The 22,523-nt window shown below is 33.9% G+C and overlaps 1 protein-coding gene across 5 annotated transcripts in view; it reads right to left on the bottom strand.

The window, feature by feature from the left end:
* Nucleotides 1-22,523, bottom strand: part of PPFIA2 (PTPRF interacting protein alpha 2) — a 467,879-nt gene that overhangs the window by 5,192 nt on the left and 440,164 nt on the right. For all 5 annotated transcript variants that reach the window (XM_035002058.1, XM_035002061.1, XM_035002059.1 and 2 more), the window contains 6 exons: nucleotides 14,861-14,923; nucleotides 13,341-13,370; nucleotides 11,593-11,786; nucleotides 6,629-6,726; nucleotides 3,241-3,416; nucleotides 2,251-2,319 (listed from right to left, as the gene is read on the bottom strand). In XM_035002058.1, coding sequence (XP_034857949.1) covers nucleotides 2,251-2,319; nucleotides 3,241-3,416; nucleotides 6,629-6,726; nucleotides 11,593-11,786; nucleotides 13,341-13,370; nucleotides 14,861-14,923 — 630 coding nt within the window. The remainder of the gene's footprint in view (nucleotides 1-2,250; nucleotides 2,320-3,240; nucleotides 3,417-6,628; nucleotides 6,727-11,592; nucleotides 11,787-13,340; nucleotides 13,371-14,860; nucleotides 14,924-22,523) is intronic.

The following is a 22,523-nucleotide window of genomic DNA, read 5'->3' as shown; positions in this document are numbered from 1 at the left end:
TATATATATTACATATATATAGTTTATATATATATTACATATATATATATATAGTTTTACTAGAGTTCTTATTATCCAAATCTAAATTTTGTTTAGATTAGGTAGCCATTTTACACTTTAAGAGATGTCTGCTATTCCTTTCTCAGCTGCCAGGTTCTGCATGGTCCTACGCCTCCAAATGTTTATAAATAAAGAAAAGGAACAGAATTTCACAGTTGTGGCCTCTCTGATTTCTGGAATTTTGAAAGAGTTGCTGGATAAAGATAAATATTCTTCAGTTCTACTAAACACTGCATTACATTGTAGGGATATACAACTCCTATGATGCATGAGTTAAGGACTGAAAAATAAGCAAGTTGAAGATTTAAATAATGATTCCTTTTGCTCTTTTAATACAGTGTTACTGCAGAAAGTTAATAGGACCTACAAGCGACAACATCAGAGGAAAAAGTTTCCATGGGGTGAGGTTAAAAGATACCCTCTTAACTGAAGTCAAAGTCTATAGAAGCACATGAGCACTTCTCAAATTCTTTTAGTGGAATCTGAATGTAATCAACCCCAGAAACAAGTACACTCTGGTTCTGGGTAAGTTGTTTAGCTATTTTTGTTCACACTAAAACTAACTAACTAACTAACTAAATAAATACATAAATACAAAAACAAAAAACAGGACAAAAGAGTTTGAGTAATAAATTCATGTGCCATGTTTTTAACAATAAGAAAAAGATGCAATGTATTTTAAAGGCAGATAGTCACATTCCATTTAGACCTTTCTGCTTATTTTTTACTCTCAGAAAGCAACACTAACTCATATAGGCTTGTGTCTCTACCTGGCTCCTTTGGGTCAAGCCACATTTTAAAACATAGCAATAGGACAGATCTTTAATAATTTTTATTAAAATTCCTTTTGTAACTTTTAAGCAAGGAGAATAATTATGTTCAAAAGGATGTAGGTGTATGTAGACTATCTTTTTGATTCAACAATTAAGAATAAGGACAAAAGATTGTCAAACAACTTATAAAATGAAAATCAGTTAAGTATTAACTGGGTTTTAAAAATATTAATCATTATCCTGATTGGACAGGAGTATGAATTTATAGGAAGTTAGCTCAGGTCAAGACTGTAGAGCTTATCTGTCTATAACCTCCTCTGCAAAAGAAAGCCTGGGTTTTATAAATCCAAGATCATCTGTCCTGCCTGTTTGAATGTGGAATAATTGCCTCATTTTAGGATTTGCTGGGTTCATTCACAAAATTATTTTTTTTAAAAAAAATCTATCTATTTGAGAGAGAGAGAGAGAGTGAGAGAGAGAGCACAAGAGGGGGTACGGTTAGAGGGAGAAGCAGACTCCCCGCCGAGCAGGGAGCCCGATGTGGGACTCGATCCCGGGACTCCGGGATCATGACCTGAGCCGAAGGCAGTCGCTTAACCAACTGAGCCACCCAGGCACCCCACAAAATTATTTTAATCATCTTTTCTCTATAGCCAAGAAACACCTGCATTTTGCAACACAGAATTATGCATCTCTGCATTTTCGACTTCATACTCAGGTTTTCTTCTTACTTCTTCCAGAAAGGCCCTGTAAAAAACTCAGAGGGACTGTTAAAGTCCACTGCATTTATCAATTCACAGTTTGCCAATGCCCCTTGTCTTCCTTTATCTCAGGAGGCTACTTACATGTTTATTATTTTCCAAGTAATTTAAACAGGCATATATGATGCTTGGGATTCTTACAGTCCATGTGGCTTTCAAATCTTGTGACTGTCAAAATGTTTTTCATGTTTTTAAGGAAAACTCAATATTGCTATCTAAAATAATGAAAAGCTCCCCCTTTACTGAAAGCAAGTTTTCTCTTCACTTTAATATCCCAAAATTTCCTGTGAAGATATACTGATATTTAAGAAATAAGTACATTCCTTATTAAAAAGCTGAATTTATCAGGATTAGTGTTATCATTGCTTTTTTTTAAATGTCACTCAACATAATTTTTCAGTCACAGCTCATAAAAGAGCCTGTTTCGGAATTACTTCTTTGTGTTCCTAATGGCTGATATGATAATGTTTATGAATTCATAAAGTTTTTTCTAAAACCAAATGAGTCATAACACTTAATATCTAAGAACAATACTGGGGAAAATTCTAGATTCTATCCTGGGAACATGCATCTGATTGATTTTTGAGCACTATTCCTTGAAAGCCGTTTTACTTGTACTCTCCGAGATCCCTTGTGAATGATACAGAAGGACTTACTTCGTCCAGTCGCCGTTCAGTTCCCAGAGCCAGGAGGTTATTGTATTCCCTTTCAAGAATCTGCCTTGCCTGTTGACATCAAAGTACAGTTATCGTCAAAGTCACATTTTATTTTAAAAAACATAGAGATTACATTCATTTGAGAAAACATTACAAATCCTATTTTATTTATGGGAGCTTAAGTTTTTAGTCCTCCTTGTCTGCAAGCCATTGCAAGTTTTAGTTATAAATATAAAGCAGGGCAATTTTCTTTAGTCTGTGGACAATGGAGAGATAGCCTCGCATACATGTCTGAGGTCAAGGGGCACTGACCTCACTTTGTTACTTTAATCCAACTGAATATTTTATATAAACTTCACAATATATATAAACAAAATAAAGTTGACTGCCAAATTTTCATCACATGTATACGTGATATTTATCATGTCAATGCGTGATATTCATCACATCTATTCTCAAACTTGTTCAATGATCATTATTTGGGGGAAACTTGAGATAATTAGGATTCCTATATCTTATCTCTGGATATCTGATTTCTTAGGCCTGTGATGAAGCTTGCAGGCTTTCTTTTAAGTTTTTAAGGAACTCTGATGATTTCAAATAATTATCCAGGCTGGAGAATCACTGGCATCCTCATTGCTAAGTGTCTGTCTAATTCAGACATGTAAATAGAAATGAACGCCTCTCAGAGAGGCAGAGACTGAAAGCCATCTGCCAGGGATATTGTTTTGAGAAATCTGGCATTCAGGTGGAAGGTTGGACTATAGAACCTCTAAATCCCTTTTCCTGCTTAATTTTATGATTTTGTTCTGGCTAGAAATCCAGTGGCTTGAAATTAAAGCCCCAATGACACATTTCAAAGGTTGAGCTGAGCTAATAACTCTCATTAGGAATCATGAATGCACAGCCAACTTTTACTTTTTCCCTAAAAGTTTAGTTTATCGTTATATAGATTAGGACACAGTACAACTACAGCATCGAGGGGCTTGCCTGGGTGTTCTGTGTTGGAATCTGTAGTAATAAAGCTAAGCTGCTGTAGTCAAAGTTCTCATCCAGGGCTATAAGTGAGCCATGCACACCACTTTCAAGAATATTATTTGCATATTCTCGAAGTCCAATAGCTTGTATCCAGCGAATAACTCGATCATTGCTCCACACCAACACATCTAGGAAAAGAGGTGCATCATTTTAGGCTGCAGTATTTTGCATGATAAACAAACCTACTGGCTGAAATGAGCCACAGGTGTCTGGCCAAGTCAGCATTTATGCTGATTTCTTTATCCACTCGCTGATGCACCTGGCCCCCTTGTGTTGCATGTATTTACCGTTCTCATAACTCACCTATGCTACTTTTAGCCTAGAAAAAAAAGTTGTCATTTGAAGAGTGTTTGTTATCACTGAAAAGCACTTCCATCACACAGAACACGATGTCTCAAAGTGTTTCCTGTTTTCATTCTAGAGCTCTAGGGGTCTGTCTGAAGTTCAATGATTTTATCACCAGATGGGGACATTTCTCCTTTGTGTCTTGATACACAGCTATTCAGTAAAGATGGCAAAATGAGAAGCTAATATGGTTCTTCATCATTGTTTTTTTTTTTTTTTTTTACAACTAGTTAAATATTGAATATAGACTAGAGAGACTTTTTTTTAACTGGAAGCAATAAATCCAAGAACAGAACAGTAAGATAGAACAGCGATTCCATAGTTTGCTACTTACCCCACTACTTTGTCAATTCATTATTTTTCATTCACACACTAATGCAAAAATCAAGCACTCAGTCAAGTCCAATTGCTTTCACTAAGTGCAATATTTTTAAAAAGTAATGCTACAGTTTCCTCAAAAAATAACAAAACCGTCCAGTTTTCTTTGCATGAAGTGGATCTGTAAGTAGGAAGTGCTTGTTCTTTTCTAGAGATGGGCTTATATTTTGACATTTGTATTTACTGTATTTCTGCAAATATAGACAAGACATTTGCATTTACCATATTTCCGCAAATATACCTTCATTAAAATTCCATTGCCACACCTGTAGCTCAGAGTACTCAAATTTATAAAATTATAAATAGAAAATAATCCATTTATTTATAGGGTGAAGGTAAATAAAGCACTAATCTAAACTTTATTCCTTCTGAACAGCAATATACTTTTTTTTTCATTTTGTAAATCAGATCTCTTTCTATAAATCTGTTTTCAAGAAAAATTTATGCCCTGACTTTAAAGCTTTTGTAAGGATCTTCTTGACCTCAACAATAAATGGCTAGACATCAGTGTTGACTGTTTCCTAGCAACAAATTAAATGTTAGTACATTCTTGATATTCACATGGTCCCCTCATTTCAGAAAGCTATTTATTAAGGTCAAGGTTAATTAACACTTCAGATAATAACAGAGACCCTTCGTCAGCGTCAAGAGTTATTCCTGCAAATGTCATTGGATCAGCTACAGGAAACAGGGGCTTTTTATGATCTCACTCACAGCCACCTATCATATGGAGCGGTCTGTGTACAATCATAGTAAATCACAGCAGTTTTTCTCAGGGCTATGTTCTAACCAGTAGCTGCCAAATACTAATATAATATTTGGTGTAGGGCCAAATTGGTAATTTCTCCCTCTCTTTTACATCTGCCTATATATGAAGCATTCCATGTGGTGAGACCAAGTATAATAAAATCTAATTGGAAAAAATACTTCAGAAAGAAAACTAGAAAGTGGTATCCCATGGGTAAAATCTATTTGTGTGCTAAAACATCTTTTGTTAGGTCAAGCATAGACTTCTTTCTAAGGTCTTTCTTTGATCAATTCGTTCCCAAATTTCAACTCAACTGAATGACAATGTACTGAAAACAACTTGCAATTTCCTGGGGCCCCAAAATAAAGTGAAATCAAACAAACTCAACTTTGATAAAGGAAAAACACTTTCTTGCTCCTAAGTAATGAGTCAAATGAACTGTTACAAGAAATCCATTGTGTGTTTATCTACTCTCCAATGAACCATATACAGAAAAATATATTAACCAATCACCTTCACGTGCATTCAAGCCCATTCTACTAGAACTAATGCGCTGTTCCCCAAACTGCCAAAGATAAAAGTAACTTCTGACATTGTTTATCACAAATGAAAATGATAGCAGTCTAAGATAATCCTAAAGAATAAAACAGCGCTAAACTTGAATAGGAAGGAAAGGGTAATGTAACATGCAGCACATACTATTTTCATATTTAAAGTGAGCCCCCCAAAAAAGTGAGCCCCAAAAGAAGTGAGGATGAAAACAGAGACTCATGCCTAACTGTGAACAATTAATGTAAAAAAACCTATTGAATTTGATGAAATGCTCCCATATATCAACTCCTGGGGAAGAGTAAATGGAAACATTGCTTGTATCCAAAATCTTCCGCAAAAAATTTGGTGATGTTTCCCTTAATGAGAAATTTTTTCCTTTAAAAAAATATAAATGGACATAAGTGGACTGATGATTTTTACTGAAAAAGACCCATAAATACTTATACCCAACAATTAAATTTTCTTTCAACAATAGTAATAAAAGTAAAGTGGTGTCTAATAAATATAAGATCTCACATGTTCTTTTAAACAATTCTTTCCCCTGTATATTAAGGTAGTTCTCAACATTTAGAGCATTAATTATTAAATACAATACTTTTCTAATCTGTAATAGGGAGTGTCTTTTCTTATTCAAATCAAACCTTTTTATACACACAATAGTTGCAGCAATTAGCAATGCTTCTAAATAATTTCTTTGACTTAACAATTATAGCTAAAATTATTAATGGATTAGTCTCGTTTATAGAGGGGAAATCTCTGTGTAACTTCTATATAAAATCCCTATATAATTTCTGTAACTAGAGTACAAAATAAAATTTCTAAGCACTGAAATAAAATTCAAATGATATAAACCAAAGATGAACTGCTATAAATAAATTATATACCATGTTTCTCTGTTGAATATGAGAATGTTCTATTAAAAAGTTTGACGAAAATGTCTACCTGAAGGTATCTTTAGGACAAACAGAATGTATAATTAATAGGTTCAGAGGAATAAATCTTAATTTATTCATTTGTTCATTATCATTTGTTCATGATTCATTTGTTCATAAGGGGTCAATGCAATTTTTTAAAAAAATCAAGAATATGTCCTAGATGGGATATTCACCTTATAAAGTGATGATATCTTTTTTATGTTTATATTTAATGTTTCATAAAAGCAATAAAAAAGAAATAATGATGACACAATTCTAAGTAGTGGCATAAATAGTTATGCACTTAGAGACCTTGTAACATATAGAGCATTTGGGGTTCATAAAAGTGAAAACTAAAAATCCCAGAAAAAAAGGTATTTGATATGAAAGAAAGACATACTACCTTTTATTTCATGTTGGCTTGCTTCCCGTCTTCTTTCTAGTTCTTTTCTGTCATAATTCAACCTCTTTAAGCACATAATTCCATATTGTAAACTTGTTCTGTTAATTTTTTTTTTAAAAGAAGAAAACACATTGAATTTACTCAGCAGATAATAAATGTTCTTCGATTAAGCATAGTCAACACTATGCACTACTTCTTAGGGCAACGGAATAATAAATTACATTTGTAATTAAATCCTTCAGTACTGGTGGGAAACAAACTACAGTTATTTGAAACCCACCATGTTTCTAAAGAGTAAAAATACTAATTTCAAAATAAGAAAACCACAGTCTTGAAAATAACTATGGATTATGTTGTTCATCCATACGTCTTTGTCTTCCATCAAGCTATTTTGGCATTATTTGCAGACAAATGAACATTTTACTCATTTGGAAAGAATTTAAAGCCACTATTGTGATGAAAGGAAGGAATTTATAAAAAATGAATACTTTCTTCTTAAGCTGATGAGAAAGAAATACAAACACATGAATAAGTTAAAGTAAGACAGAGAACCACATACCAAAATGAATAGCCACCACCTTTCAGTGATACAGAGTTCGTGAAAGAAATGAGTCAGCAGATAATGAAATTCTGTGTGGAAAGGAGATTGTGGGAGAGCAGAAAACTGATCAGATCCTTAAAGGTCAGGTAGCAGAGAAAGGGTTATTAAAGAAAATGGAGCACCATGAACACAGGGTTGCCAATAAAATTTTAAATGTGTGGTGATAGTGAGACATACTGTACAGAGTTGGAAATCCATGCCAGGAAGTAAGGAGGAGTATGATTACATATGGAGAATGGGGTAACATTAAGGAAAGCCTCATTCAGCATAAGCGTGGAATACATCTAGGTGACAGAGAATTATTTGGATGGTTTTCACAGCAAAAAGAATTGATCATAAATGGTTTCTTGGTTTTGGTGTAAGAAGACTAACTCGGCAGGGAAACCAGAGATGGAGAGAATAGGTAAATCTAAGGATAGGGAAGTCAATTAAGGGGTCAATGCTGTGAAAATAAAGGGCACAAAAAGGACAACTGCCATGATCATAAAAAGAAAATCCAGACAGTAAAGATGTTCAGAGAGAAGAAAGAAGAAGACATGATATTAGATAAAAAAGATGTGAAAGAGTACAATAGGAAAAAATAATTTCTAGGCTTCAAGAGTAAAGAGCATTGTTATTAGTGATTTCTTATTTAGAAATACACAGAAATTTAGACATACACACTGGCCAGGTTATACCCAAGCATTGGATGCATTTCTAAGCCTTGCATTTTAATAAGGACAATGCTGAGTTACAATACTTCAGAATCAGAAGAAATGGGAAAAAAGTCAAAGTGTCATGGGCTGAATTATGTTCTCTCAAATTCAAATGCTCAAGCCCTAACCCTCAGTATTTCAGAATATGACTATATTTGAAGATAGCATTTTTAAAAAGGTAATTTAAAATATAGCCCTTAAGGTGGGTACTATTCCAGTCTCACTGGAAATTTCCAGTCTCATAAGAGGAAATTTGGGGGCGCCTGGAGGGCTCAGTCAGAGAAGCGTGTGACTCTTGATCTTAGGGTTGTGAGTTTGAGCCCCACGTTTGGTGTAGAGATTTCTTAAAATAAATAAATAATTAAAAAAAGAAGAGGAAATTTGGACATGCAGAGAAACCGGGGAAGTGCACACACATAGGAAAGATCATGTAAGGACACAAAAGAAGTCAGCCATCTGCAAGCCAAGAAGAAACCAATCATGCTGACACCTTGATCTTGAACTTCTAGATTCCAGAATTGCGAGCAAATCAATTTCTGTTATTTAAACCACCCAGTCTGTGGTATTTTGTTATGGCAGCCCCCAGCAAACTAATGTAGTGGAAAAACAGATAATACTGATGTAATAATAGTCATAGACATTAGGTAGCTCAAGGTTAAACCAATGGCTCTTGGCTCATTTCTGCCAAGTTTTTATACGTAATATAAAATTGTACTGCAAGGAGGTTATATATTATTATTATTTTTTTAAAGATTTTATTTATTTATTTGAGAGAGAGAATGAGAGACAGAGAGCACGAGAGGGGAGAGGGTCAGAGGGAGAAGCAGACCCCCCGCTGAGCAGGGAGCCCAATGTGGGACTTGATCCCGGGACTCCAGGATCATGACCTGAGCTGAAGGCAGTCGCTTAACCAACTGAGCCACCCAGGTGCCCAGGAGGTTACATATTATTACACCAATGTCTATCAGATGGAAAACTGGGCCATAAAATGACAGTGGGATGCACTATGCAGTCAGTACTACCTGCTTTAAGTCAGAACTAAGTATAGCATAAAGATGAAGTTTGTGTATTTCCCTGAACCAAAAGAACCCTGTTTCAGTAATTTTTATTTAAAAAAAAAAACAATCATTGTAATAATCATTTTTACTATAATGTAGAACAACTAAAAATCTAGTGAAGAATGGGAAACAGGCACAAATATATCATCAAAGATTCTAGTATTCGAAAATCTAATACAACCATGTAAAATTAGAGTTCAGTGAACAGGAACTCATTGCCTAATAATGTGTATACAATAGGGTAATTGGGAGTCATACAAAGCTGTTCTTTCTATTGAACAGAAGTCATTCACTCTACTATCTACACTTATCTGAACTAGAAAAGTACATGTTCAACAGAGCAAATACTATTCTTCCATCATGTAATAATATCAAAACATAGGAAAACGTCTAAAGTCTACTTTTATCCAAGCTAAATGTCTTTAATTTATTCAACTTTTCAGGGTGTCTGGGTGTCTCAGTCAGTTGGGCATCTGACTCTTGGTTTCAGCCATGGTCTCAGGGTCATGGTCTTGGGGTCATGGTCTTGGGGTCATGGTCTCAGGGTCATGGGATTGAGCCCCGCATCCAGCTCCATGCTGGGAGTCAAGCCTGCTTAAGATTCTCTCTCCCTCTCTCCCTCTGCCCCTCCCCCTAGCTTGCACGGGTGCTCACTTGCTCGCTCTGTCTCCCTCTCTCTCAAAATAAAAAAATAAATTAAAGAAATTTTTAAAAATTAATTCAACTTTTCCACCAGGCTCTTACCACTTTATCAATAACAATTTAATACCCATAAATTATGAGTTTCTTATTTTCATCTCACCATATAGTAGGACTTCATTGAGTCTGAAAATAAACACAATCTAAATATGCCCTGTAAGCCATTAACCAAAACTGAGATTTTTGTGCCAAGTATAAATCATACCTTTTTCACCTGATCTACTTTTAAATCATGGATTCCCATCCAACATTTTAATGGTTTTTAAAAACTACATCATATTTATCTATACTAAAATTAATCCAACAGTGTCAACAACTGCATTAAGATTCAAAACATCTCCATAAATTTAATTGAAGAGCTCCAATTATTATCTCTTTATCCTAACTTTATGTCATCAACGTATTTGACTTTTTATACCATTTTCATTTCAGTCACTAATTAAATGTTGGACAGGGTGTGAACAAATAGGGTTTTGCAAGCCAAAATCATCTAAATTTATATTTATTAATTTATCATCATATAAACTATATATGAAACCATAAAACAAACTCAACTATAGAGAACAAACTGAGGGTTGATAGAGTTGAGTGGGGGATGGGTTAAATGGGTGATGGGTATTAAGGAGGGCACTTTTTGTGATGAACACTAGGTGTTGTATGTAAGTGATGAACCATAAATTCTCCTGAAACTAATATTATGCTATATGTTAACTAACTGGAATTTAAACAAAAACTTGAGGGGCACCTGGGTGGCTCAGTCAATTAAGCGTCTACTTTCGGCTCAGGTCACGATCCCATGGTCCTGTGATTGAGCCCCTCATTGGGCTCCCTGCTCAACAGGGAGTCACTTCTCTCACTCTGCTCCTCCTCCCTGCTCGGTGTGCTCTCTCTCTCTCAAATAAATAAATAAATAAATAAATCTTTAAAAAATAAATAAATAAAAACTTGAAGTGAACAAAAAAGAATCATAATCCAACGGACAATTTCTCACATAACCTCCAAAGATACCAGCATGACATTTATGACATGGTATTATAACAAGCTTCTTCACCCTAGATGGTAAACAACTTGAAAAAAGAGGTTTCATTTTATTCATGTGTCCTTATGGCTGTCTCACAATCCATTCGGTATTTTTTTCTGAAAATTCATGCACAAATAAAAATATTAAAATATTTATATGAAAACAAAAAAAACACATTTTCTTCAGAGAAAAATTCCTTCTCAAATTTTTTCTAAGCTTCCCTGGTAGTCTAGTGGTTAGGATTCAGTGCTCTGTCAAATTTTTTCTAGTATATACCTAAATTATATAATTTATAACCATATATATATATTTATAGAGTTGAAACTGACTTAATTTTATTCTTAATAAATAATTTCCTAATATAAAAACATACACAGGGTGCCTGGGTGGCTCAGTTGGTTAAGCGACTGCCTTCGGCTCAGGTCATGATCCTGGAGTCCCTGGATCGAGTCCCGCATCGGGCTCCCTGCTCGGCAGGGAGTCTGCTTTGCCCTCTGACCCTATCCCCTCTCATGTGTTCTCTCTCATTCTCTCTCTCAAATAAATAAATAAAATCTTTAAAAAATAAATAAATAAATAAATAAAAATAAAAACATACACAGGTACAAATCACAAACATGGAATTTCCCAAAGATACAGAAAAAAAAAAAAAAAGATTTACACTGCAGGAGAATTGTGTACATGTGTGGTTCCATAAACTTTGAGCTCATAATATGTACAAAGCTCTACATTAGATAGTCCTTGCAATTTGCTGCATGAAAATATTTGCCAAGTATATGCACACAGATGTTTTCAACAGCATAATTCTCTATCTCCTAGACATCTTTTTGTTCTAGTAATATATACATTATTTATCGTTTCATTTTAATTATTATTTGGAAAAAACCTACCGATGGAAACTATCCACCATTTTTAAGTGGACACGGAGATCTTTTTTTGTTAGGTGATCTAACATTCTTGCATCTACCAAGCATTCCATAAAATAACTTCTGTATTGAGGTAACCCCAGGCTGGGAAGCCATTCATTTCCAATCCACTCGTGGTTCATATCTCCATAAGCCAGAGTCTGTAGAAAAACCGGACACTAGAATTGTTTTATAGCAGTCAAGTTTCTTAGCCAATAAGATGAGATGGTAATAGGAGGATATTGCATATTATGATAACTGACATTTGATTACTATCATATATGGGAAAAAAGCAGAAGTAATATCTAGCCTTTAAGTATTTGATTTAATTTGATAAACTGGAACTCTGGGTTCATGTATCATGGTACCTGCTTATAGGAAATGATTGTGTTTGTTTTGTTTTCTGAAAAGAAATTACATTATATACAAATATGCATTTTTAAATTAAAAAACGATTAATGGCATAATATAAACGCTGAATTTAAAGATTCTTTGTATAGGTAAGTTTATTTAATTTAATTGATTTTTATCTGTCTGCTAATACTCCACCATCTCTTCTATGCTACTATTACCATTACTATGGTATAATTGCAAATCTCAACGTTAAAGTAGAGACCTTGGTAAACAAATAGAGAAAGGAGCAACAAGTCTAGAGAGACAGAATGCTGAAGCTTTGTGTGGACACTGTTGTTATCTAGTGAAGCATGCAGCCAGTGGTCCATAAAGGTCATTGGGAACAATCAGTCTCTTTTAGAAATCAATCAGTATAGACTCTGTATTTAAGAAGCAGGGTATGGTCAAAAAACAAAGAAATAATCTAGTTATTTAATATAACAATATGAAAGAACTCATCTAACCAAGCATTGTTCATGACAGCCAAAATGAAAACTGAAGTCAACTATCACCTCTAAACCAATTGTTAAAAAGGACTATTACTATCTACTAATTTTACAGTTCTTTATGTCACAACAAATTCAAGGGTTGTAATTATAATATGTATTTCTAATGAAAGTCTCAGGCTCTCCCCTTCTTTTGTGTGTTCTTAAAAAGGATGAAATTCTTACCAAAATCAAAACCAAATACCACCCTAATTTACTGAATGTTTAAACATAGGTCCTAGTAATAACTACCAAATTTTTCTTATAGTCAAAGGTTTGAATCAGATGCGTAATCACGTGCATTAATTCTTTTGGTTGTATGTCATGTGGGAATGCTGAAAAATGTGCAGCTTCCTTGCAAACACACATGCTTGTTCAAAGTACAGATGCCTGTCTCATATGGCTGTCTCAATTAATGGAAGTGACTTCAGACCTTTAGTCTCATGCTGACACATGGCCTTCGACCCCAGGCCGCCCAGGCTTTCCATTATACTTTAAAGCATATGTTTCGTAAGGTTTTTTTTAACACCCCCTTTTATATCCAACTTGAATGATTCCTGATTAAATATATTCAGGGGCAATTTCAGAGAAATTTAAGTTACAGTTCCTTCTTTTGAAAAAGAAAGAAAATTTCCCTTTGAAAGAGGCCAGGTATGAAATGATACTCATTTTCTTTGCAAAATATGGTGATTTAAAAAGACATATATAGTATTAAATATAACAAATTCAAATATACATATTAGCTTAACCCTAAGCTAAGTGAAGATTTATAATATTACGACATACTACAGTTTCTTACTTTATATCCTCATAGCATACTAAATGATATTGTTTTAGAGCATATGAATTTCCTACCTGGGCCCAGCTTCCTTCCTCAGATTCTTTCTGTGTTAGCAGCAGGGAATGATTAATAAAGCAGATGAATATAATTAATCTCAAATGAAAACAGTAAAACTATTCTAGCAGAAGCAAAATTGTTTGTTATTGAAAATGTTAATTATGACTTAAGTAGATAAATACACTGATCCTTATTAAACTCACAGTAATCAATTTAGCAGTTCGAGAGCAACCATGTAGTTTTTAGTTAATTCCAATTAAACATACACACATATGACATATGGGCTTTTCATGATATATTTGATCTGGTCATTCCAAATCTTTTTTTAATTCTTAAAAGTATGTTGTTTTCCAAATGTAAATGTAAAAAAGAAAGCTACAATAAAAATTCCTGATTCTATATATACAAGTATACGATACATGTAAATGTATACATACATACACACATACACACAATGAAAAAATCTAACATAAAGTAAATTAATGAAGTACAAAAAGTAACTGTTTCCCTCTAACAAAGCTTTGTGGTAATCAAACAGATTTCAGCAATGGTCAACAACAAACAAAAGCAAACAAGAGTAAAACCAAACCCAACAAACTGAACTAGAAATATAGTTAGAAAATGACATTGGCATTTTTATCCTTCATAAACTAGATAATCAATTTTTCACATATGAATACAACCAAAAGGACATTAAATTAAAAGAAGCTGCTAAGAATAAAATGTATGACATACCCAACTTGGTTACTTTAAATGAAAAATGAGTATATGTAATATTATATTTTTAAAAGCTGACAATTATAATCAAAGCCATTAAAAATTTCTTTAAGCCTGTGCTTTGAATATCAAATGAACAGAATATTTTTTGGAGGGGTGGAGTTTTAAGTTCTGTATTGGTAAAGTACAAGAAACTAAATGCTTGTATTAAAAATGAGTCTTCGGGGCGCCTGGGTGGCTCAGTCGGTTAAGCATCTGACTCTTGATTTTTGGCTCAGGTCATGATCTCAGTTGTGTGAGACTGAGGCCCACATTGGGCTCCGTGGTCAGTAAGGAGTCTGCTTGGGATTCTCTCCCCTTCTCCTCTTTCCTCTCCCTCTACCTCTCCCCTCTTTCCCTCTCTCAAATAAACAAATAAATCTTAAAAAAAAAAAAAAGAAAAAGAAAAAAAGGAGTGTTCAATCTGAACTTTCCTATTACCAGTTTAATTGGGTTTGATAACATGTATTACCTGTGAATATGCACAATACTAAGTGATATCGGTTACTAAAAATTCCCAGGGTTGCAAGATGGATAAATAAGCATTGTAAAATTCTTGATTATTGCCTGCATATTACAAACTCATGATGACCATCTAGCCCTGTTTCATTAACAATGTTCAAGTGCAGTAAAATGAAACCTTAACGAAAAATATTAGTTTTCATGCATATTGCTATGGAAACATACCCATTACTCTGATCTGTCACACACAAAATAGCTTTTTCATCCCAATAGCAGCCAAATAACTTTTCTTCACGTTCAACAAAGCCATAAGACTAACCGTTTTTGCTGGAGCAGCCAGATTTTCCATTTCTTCATGGGTCACCCAAACGTTGCCTGAAGGCTAGTGAGGAGGCCCGGGGGAGAGCAGTGGGGTCCACGGTAGGGAAGCAGTGGTAAAGAAGAAAGGCAGCAATACTGTAAGTTACCAGCCCCACAGCACCACGACAGTGCTCTTGCTTCTACAGCATGCACAGGAGAGAGCATTGCTGGTTTGCTCAGAGCTCCTTTTTTCTTCTACTTAAAAAGATTAAGTAGAAAGAGGCATGCTGGGAAGCTCCTGTGGGATAGATTTAAAATGATGCTCCTGTGATTATCAATCAGGAAAAAGGCCGAATCACGATTTGCATTTCAAAGGTAGGGAGCTATTGGATCCAATTTTTTTTTTTTGTAATCATAAAGAACTGATTAAATTTGATCTGTAGGGGAATGTGTTTATTTTTCTTCAGAAAACAAAAGCACAGCTACTTTGTTGTGCTATTACCGGTATTTCATTCACAAAGTTTTGATTCTTCAATGTCCTTGAAAAGAGAAAATTGGTGGTCAATACAGAGCAGAAAGCACTACCATCAAACTGTCTGGAAACTAATATCAGTTTTTCCCAAATGATTTCTTCCTTTTATAATTCCCTACGTATGTTGTTTTCCTATATTCTTATAGAGGAAAAAGAAGTAAAATGCTATTTTTATTTAAAGGGTATTTTTTTAACCTTACTAAATGCTGTCAGAAATTACAAAACCTAGGCTTCCCAATTTCTCAGCAGTGTCCTATACCATTATAGAGAAGAACATGATGTAAAAGGAAATTTTCCTTTTAGCAGGCACTATTCTTTTATAAAGTCGCACTTGTTCTCTAAATAAGATAACCCATGATATTTGCTCTATACACTGAATAATGCACAATTTCTAAACTAAAGTCCAGTTAGTAACATACAGATCAGACATATTGTTGATGGGAACGGCTACAGGGAACCACTTCCCATTAAATTCCACCATTTCACTGAGAAATCCTTTATGAACATTGCAGGGTTGTCCAAGTACGTCCATCCTATAGTTACAATGGAATTTATATCCCATACATTGCTTACAACTTGTTTTGGAAGGGGTCTAGAATTGGAAGTAGCAAAATTGATGCCCCAACATGAGCCTCCACCGTAACTCTCTCTGGCCTCTTCTACCAACACATAGCACCGTTTTAATTTTCCTTCTGTTAAAAATTATGTTATAATTTGAAAAATAACTACATATAAACTAAATTGATGAGTATAATTCAATATAAGAGAAATCTCATTTATAAGAGAATTATATATATGAGTAAAGCGTAATATAGAATAAGAATATATATATATATATATATATATATATATATATATATATATATATATATATATATAGGTGAGTAACAAAGGGGAGTTATGCCCCACATTGGGCATAGAGCTTACTTAAAAAAATCCCAGAGGACAGCCATCATATATGTAAAATTTATATGTGCAAAATTCTCATTTTCCTACCGTTTTGGAATTTAGAGTATATCTGAATTTTTCCCTATAAGATAAAACTATGTGTACTTAGGAACTATTTTGAATACCAGAGTTGCCTATGTTATTAAGAGCCCCTCCCCTCTACTCCCAGCTTTTGGGAACGGTGCTCAATATAACAGAGGCATATGGATGTATGAATCATTAAATCACTTGGAATATATTGCTTTTATTAACTTTGTGAAGAGTGTACTATACTAAAAAGAACTTAACATTCCTGTGTCACATACCCTTTATACCCAGAGACCACAGTGCTTCGCCTGAATGGCTGTACTGTTTGTTCAAAGGGAGCTGCTGTGATGGTTACCTGAAATTCACTTAAGCCAGTCTCGTTTTACAATGATTTTTGTAGCTTCTCTGTTAACTGTGAATCGAAATAATTAAGATCTCCCTCCTTCTGTAAGAAACTTGACCCGTATTATCTCATACTGGAATTCATACATGTATAATCCCCTTCAGAGTTTATCTTAAAGTTTATATTGGCCAGTCTATCATCATATTCTGGAAGGGGCAAGATGCTTGAAGCCAGGGTTTGGTCTGTAGCTCTTTACATGCAAAATAATATATACTGAGGGCAATTTTCTTAAGTACAGCTGGCAAACTTACCTAAGTTGTATGTTAGTTGTTCTCTTTTGACCTGTAGTTTTACTTGTGAGGAACACTGTCCATTCTAGAATCTTGTAAAGTAACTCATAAAATAGCTTCTGCACAACCCAATCATTTAGACATTCATTGAGGTTTCAACAAGTTGATTTTATAAGCAAGCCCATGCGCCATAAGTCAATTATTCAGATTTCTTTCTCCTCACCACCTGCTAAAGGTATGGAACTTTCACCTGGGTAAGTCATAAAGGGTTGCTGTAGAGCATAAGCATTCCAGTGAAGAGCATATCTTAAGGAATAGCTAGAGGGCGAGGCTTTGAGCAACCAAAGGACAGAGGATACTATGCCTGGGGTCCAAAGATAAAGAGTGTAAAAAAGTAGCTTGGAAAAGCATAAAGGACAAGGATCCCATAATTTGATTGTGGTTCTCTGAGAGCCATTAAAAATGACTTACTCATTCCTTGGCAGTCTATGCTGTAGTACCCAATTCTGAGCTGAAGAATACCTACCTATAGTCATTTTCGTGTGTGTGTGTGTGTGTGTGTGTGTGTGTGTGTGTGGTTAAGAGTCTGAATCTAATAGGTGATTTCTAAAATTTCAACTATCTGGAAATTTACCAAATTATAATAAAGACACTTGAGTTCTAGCAATGCCACTTTTCAGTTACTACCCTAGGACATTTCCTAAACCTCTCTAAATTTTAGATTCTATATCTGTTAAGTGGGTTAGGAATGTACTTCATACTAGAAAAAAATATTGAAAATTTTAAACTATAATATAATCAATTTTGATACAGTTCCGAGACTAAGATAAAGCAGGTAAGGTGTCAAGGGGACTAAACTTAAGGAAGCACTCACTTTCATGGCTGTGCAAATGCAAGGTCAGCACCTGACAGAGCATGCCTCCCTCAGTATTGTACTTGACCTGCCTCAATTGCCTCACCTTAGTCCAATCAGAGTAGAATATATAGATAGTATTATCAAATGAGAACTAGGAGGAAGATTCCTAACGGATGTTGAGGATTAAAGCACTTACCTAATTAAGTCATTCAGGAGAGAGTTACAACATAAAAATAAATATTAAAATTAGTTTAAGGGATAACTCATGAAAATTAATTATGGGAAAATAATCACTTCTCTTGCTGGCAGAAATAGAAAATAAGTAAAGCAGCAAGACCTCAGAATAATCCTAAACCTTATCTACCTGGAAGTAACTTCTGTTACTTCCTAGGTCATTTTGCAGTATTATTCTACCTGATAATTGAGTTACAAAGTAAATAAACTTGACATTTACTTTTCACATTCGAAATTGCCCAGAGCCACATTTCTCCCCATCTGATTTTATGTTTTTCAATATAAGAAGAGAATTATTATATGAAGACTAGCATTTGCACAATTGCACCTCACTTTATTATGAGGTTACTAATAATGGAAAGGGGAACCAAAGCAGACTGGAAGAGTGCTGTAAAAGAGAAGAAAACAGGTAGATGCAGGAAGCAGGAGGGTGTACTTAATAGTAGCATAAACTCTGAGGCAAACAACAAGGTGGTGTGACCTTAGACAAGTCACTTAACCTCTCTGTACAGCAGTTTTTCCCATCTATACAACAGATATAAAAAAAAGTACCTATCTCATAGTGTTGTTGTTGTGGGGCTTAAATAAGTTATAACATGTAAAGCACTTCAAACAGTACCTGACACTTAGGCATCCACTGATGTTGGATATTATCACAATTTCATTAGAAATTTACAACAATTTCTTTAGAAATTTTGTTAAGCAATTTCCACTCCAGTAAATCTTTTGTTTCATAAATGCTCTTTGTTTCCCATGTATATTGTGCTGACTGATGCCTATTTTATGCCTCACATTTCTGCTCGAATTTGCTGAATCCTGCGTTCCCAAACCCATTTTTTATACTGCACTATTTTTTAATTAGGCAATTTAAATAAATGTTACATAAAATGAAAATAAGTTTCACTCACATAAGAACACTGAGTTGAATTACTTGGAAAGATAGATCTAGGCAAATCTTATAACATGTTATCAATGAGATACAACTTCATCAAAGTCTGGGGAAAAGACTGTAAATGTCCAGGAGGATTCTGCACTCAAATAGCTTTTTGAGTATCCTGAAGTTATCACTTTAAAAAGAAACTCAAACTAGAAAAATTGAAGATGTTTTATGTATGAAGTTATAAAAGAAAGATAATGTAGAACTCCAGGCATTGGAATTGTACTCAAAGAAAAGTCCTAAGTGTTTTATTTAAAATTTACAAGTGCCTGAACATTTACATATTTTTACTGAAGATAAAATATTTAAAGCATGTACTTATTCTTTATGACATTCCCTCTTTAACCAAATATTGCAATGAACTGATATCTCCATCCTTATTCTATTAGATAAGAGACTTTCCACAGTAACAGCAGCTCAGGAAGAAGAAACAGAAAGCTGGAAAATTAGGGCTGACCCAAGAAAATAATAAATGTAAATACTAGATTTTCCTTTTGGTGGTCTGGCCCATTTCATGTAGACAGGAAAGGAGGCAGAATCAGACAGAAGTTCTGTTCAGTTTAAAAAAAAAAAAAGCCTAAGTAAACAACCTTGTCTTTTTCTCTTGAAAATTTGAGAAAATAAGGAAGATACACCTGACTGAGGAACACGAACCCAAACCTGAACACACAGAAACTTTTGTATGGTCTGAACTAATTAGTGTTCTGGGAGACACGATAACATCCCTGCGTTGGGCTCAGTGCTCCACATGGAGCTGTTTAAGATTCTCTCTCTCCCTCTCCTTCCGCCCCCAACCCCCTCTAAAAATAAAAATTAAATAAATAAATAAAATAAAATGTGAATCCTAATATATAACTTTAGGTGATGACTTTAAGATGTTTTAGTCTTCACTTTATATGGTGGATTCATTACTAGAAATTTATAAGCAAAGCAAATCATATTTAAAATGTATTAGAAATGAGTAAATACTTCCATGTGGTGGAGTAAAAGGAAGAAAAAATATTCAGTAGATTATTATTATAACAAATAGATACAATTTATCTTTTATGTAACTTGCATCAGTATTTGGTAAAGGGTATATATCCTCTCTGAATAAAGAATTTTTACACATTAGTAGAAAGAGGAATATTCCTGTATCCTTTAGAAAAATGGAAAAAATTACTAATAGGTAATTCATTTAAATACTAAGTCAATAAGCATATGAAAACATTTTAACTTTAGTAGTAATTTTAAAAATATAAATTTAAGCAATGTAACAATCAATGTTAACAAAAGGATGAAGAAAAGGCTACACAATACAATTTGGCGATTTAGATTTAAAAGTAATAAGAATATAAGTGCCCTATACATAAATATTGCTATGGAAAAAGTTTATGCAACAATATAGCTATATGTGCGTCCACTATGGTATTGTGAATACAATGAAAATTATTAAATAAGCAAAATGTACAATATTAGGGATTTGGTTAAATACATTATGGTATTTCCATGAAGGAGTTATGCAGCAATTAGATATGATATTGTAATTGTATATTAATAATATGAGGAAAATGTTCATGCTATACTACTAAGTTTTAAAAGAAAAATATAAAATGATATATGATGTGACATAATTCATCTTTATAAAAAGATAAAAGAAATAGACTGAAAAGGTGTCTTATCCAAAAGTTAATATTGAACAAAATTAGTAATTTTTAATAATTAATTAATAATATATTACCTGTCTTTGAACTGTTAGTTCCTTTTTGAAGGCTTATTCAAATTCCAAAGAAGGTTTCTTTGGAATTCCATAACTTTTTGCTTCTGCCTAACATTGAGGAATTAAACTATCTCATCTCCTACTAAACCTAGTGGTGAGCAAGTCTTACTTTCTTTACCATAGCTGTCCTATGGTAGAAGGGCATAGAAGTCAAGGCCATATGGATTTTACAGCCTCTGCATTGGTTGGTAGAGTGACTTGTACAATCACCATTCTTAAGATGAATGTTTACTGACTACTCTCTATAATTTGCCTGGCACTGAATTAAGGCCATGGAAAACTGACAATATCCTTGGTTGGCTTTAGTGGAAGATAAATTAAGAAAAAATTTTAATTGGTTTTTATAAGTATATGGAGTGGTAACGCAGGAAGGGAAAAACCAGATTTTGGTGCATAGTGAAAGCTTTTTCAAGGAAAAACATTCACGAATCATTCGATGAAGGATGAGCTGGGGAAGGATGGTGATCCTGGAGTGGGAAGAATGTTCCAGACAGAGTGAAGAGCAATTGCAAAAGCTCACAATCACCCACAAGCATGAAAGTTTAGCAAGCTGAATGTAGTTCTGTGTCACTGGGATCCTGTCCTGGGGAGATAAAGCCTTTGAGGTGAACTGAGGCTAGATCACTAGATCGCGAAGAGTCTCATTGTAAGTTCTCTCCACATTTGACTGTTCTTTAAACAACTGAGTATGCTCTTACTTTTAATAGTTTGTGATTTAAATTTCTTAAGTTCACTTAGATATTTTTAGAAAAATAGTGCTTAATTATTCTATTTTCCATTAAGAAATGGATTTGGATGTTAAATAAAAATCATAAAATATATTCTACTTTTCCTCTTGAAATTGGGACTTCAAAGGCTCCAATTTTGCATTTTCAGTAACCACGTATGCTTTTGCTCTTAGGAAAAGAGTGTTGATACAAACCAGCTGTGATGCTTCGCTCTCACTTGGAAATTAAACTCTATCAGATCTGAATTTGGTTTACAATATCTATTTTAATGGCCTACTCAGCTTTTATGTTAAACATATTCTGTATTATTTCTTAGCTTAAGTAACACGTCAGCTAGAGGATACAACATTATAGACATTTTAAAATAATGCTATACATAACGTTTGTTAAATTATATCTTTTCTCTACATCTTATTTAGAAGAAGTTAAAATGGAATTATGCAAGAAAGATAAAACCTTTTTAAATTTGACCTGGTATTTCTGGCATTAGAATCTAGTATGGTGGGAAGGAATGTAAAGATAGGTGCAATAAACATGAAGCCAATTCTTTCAGACTGTTGAAGGCCACAGAGAAAAAGTTATATTCAAGTTTAGTTTTGTGTCTGAAAACTGCAATAAAGTAATAACCACTTTTCTATCTTTTACCCACATCTCAAATTTACCTCATTCTTTCATATTTTGTTATTCTGCATAAGACATGGGACCAGAGATTCAGTTAACATCAGAAATCATATCCGTTACCAGCAAAAGATATATATAAATCAGGAATGGACTGAAGAATGAATATTATTTGGAGTTATTCTTAGTATATGAATTTGTCATCTGGCATGCATTTTCTTTTAGACATTTTGTTCTTTCCTAGCATTAGGATAGGGACACAATTATCAGAAGAATAGGGATTTATAAATGAGAAGCAAAGAGAATTTGAAGGAAGGTTTTCCACTTGGTATTTATAAAATATCAAATATCTGCATAGTTGCATAATTATGAAAACTGCATAAGAAGTAGTGAGTTCGGCATTGCATCTT

The sequence above is a fragment of the Mirounga leonina genome, unplaced genomic scaffold, assembly GCF_011800145.1.
Source record: "Mirounga leonina isolate KUSES-001 unplaced genomic scaffold, KU_Mleo_1.0 Mir_126, whole genome shotgun sequence".
NCBI classification, from domain to species: domain Eukaryota; kingdom Metazoa; phylum Chordata; class Mammalia; order Carnivora; family Phocidae; genus Mirounga; species Mirounga leonina.
Note: the sequence above shows the minus strand (reverse complement) of the source record. Positions and strands in the feature narration are given on the sequence as shown.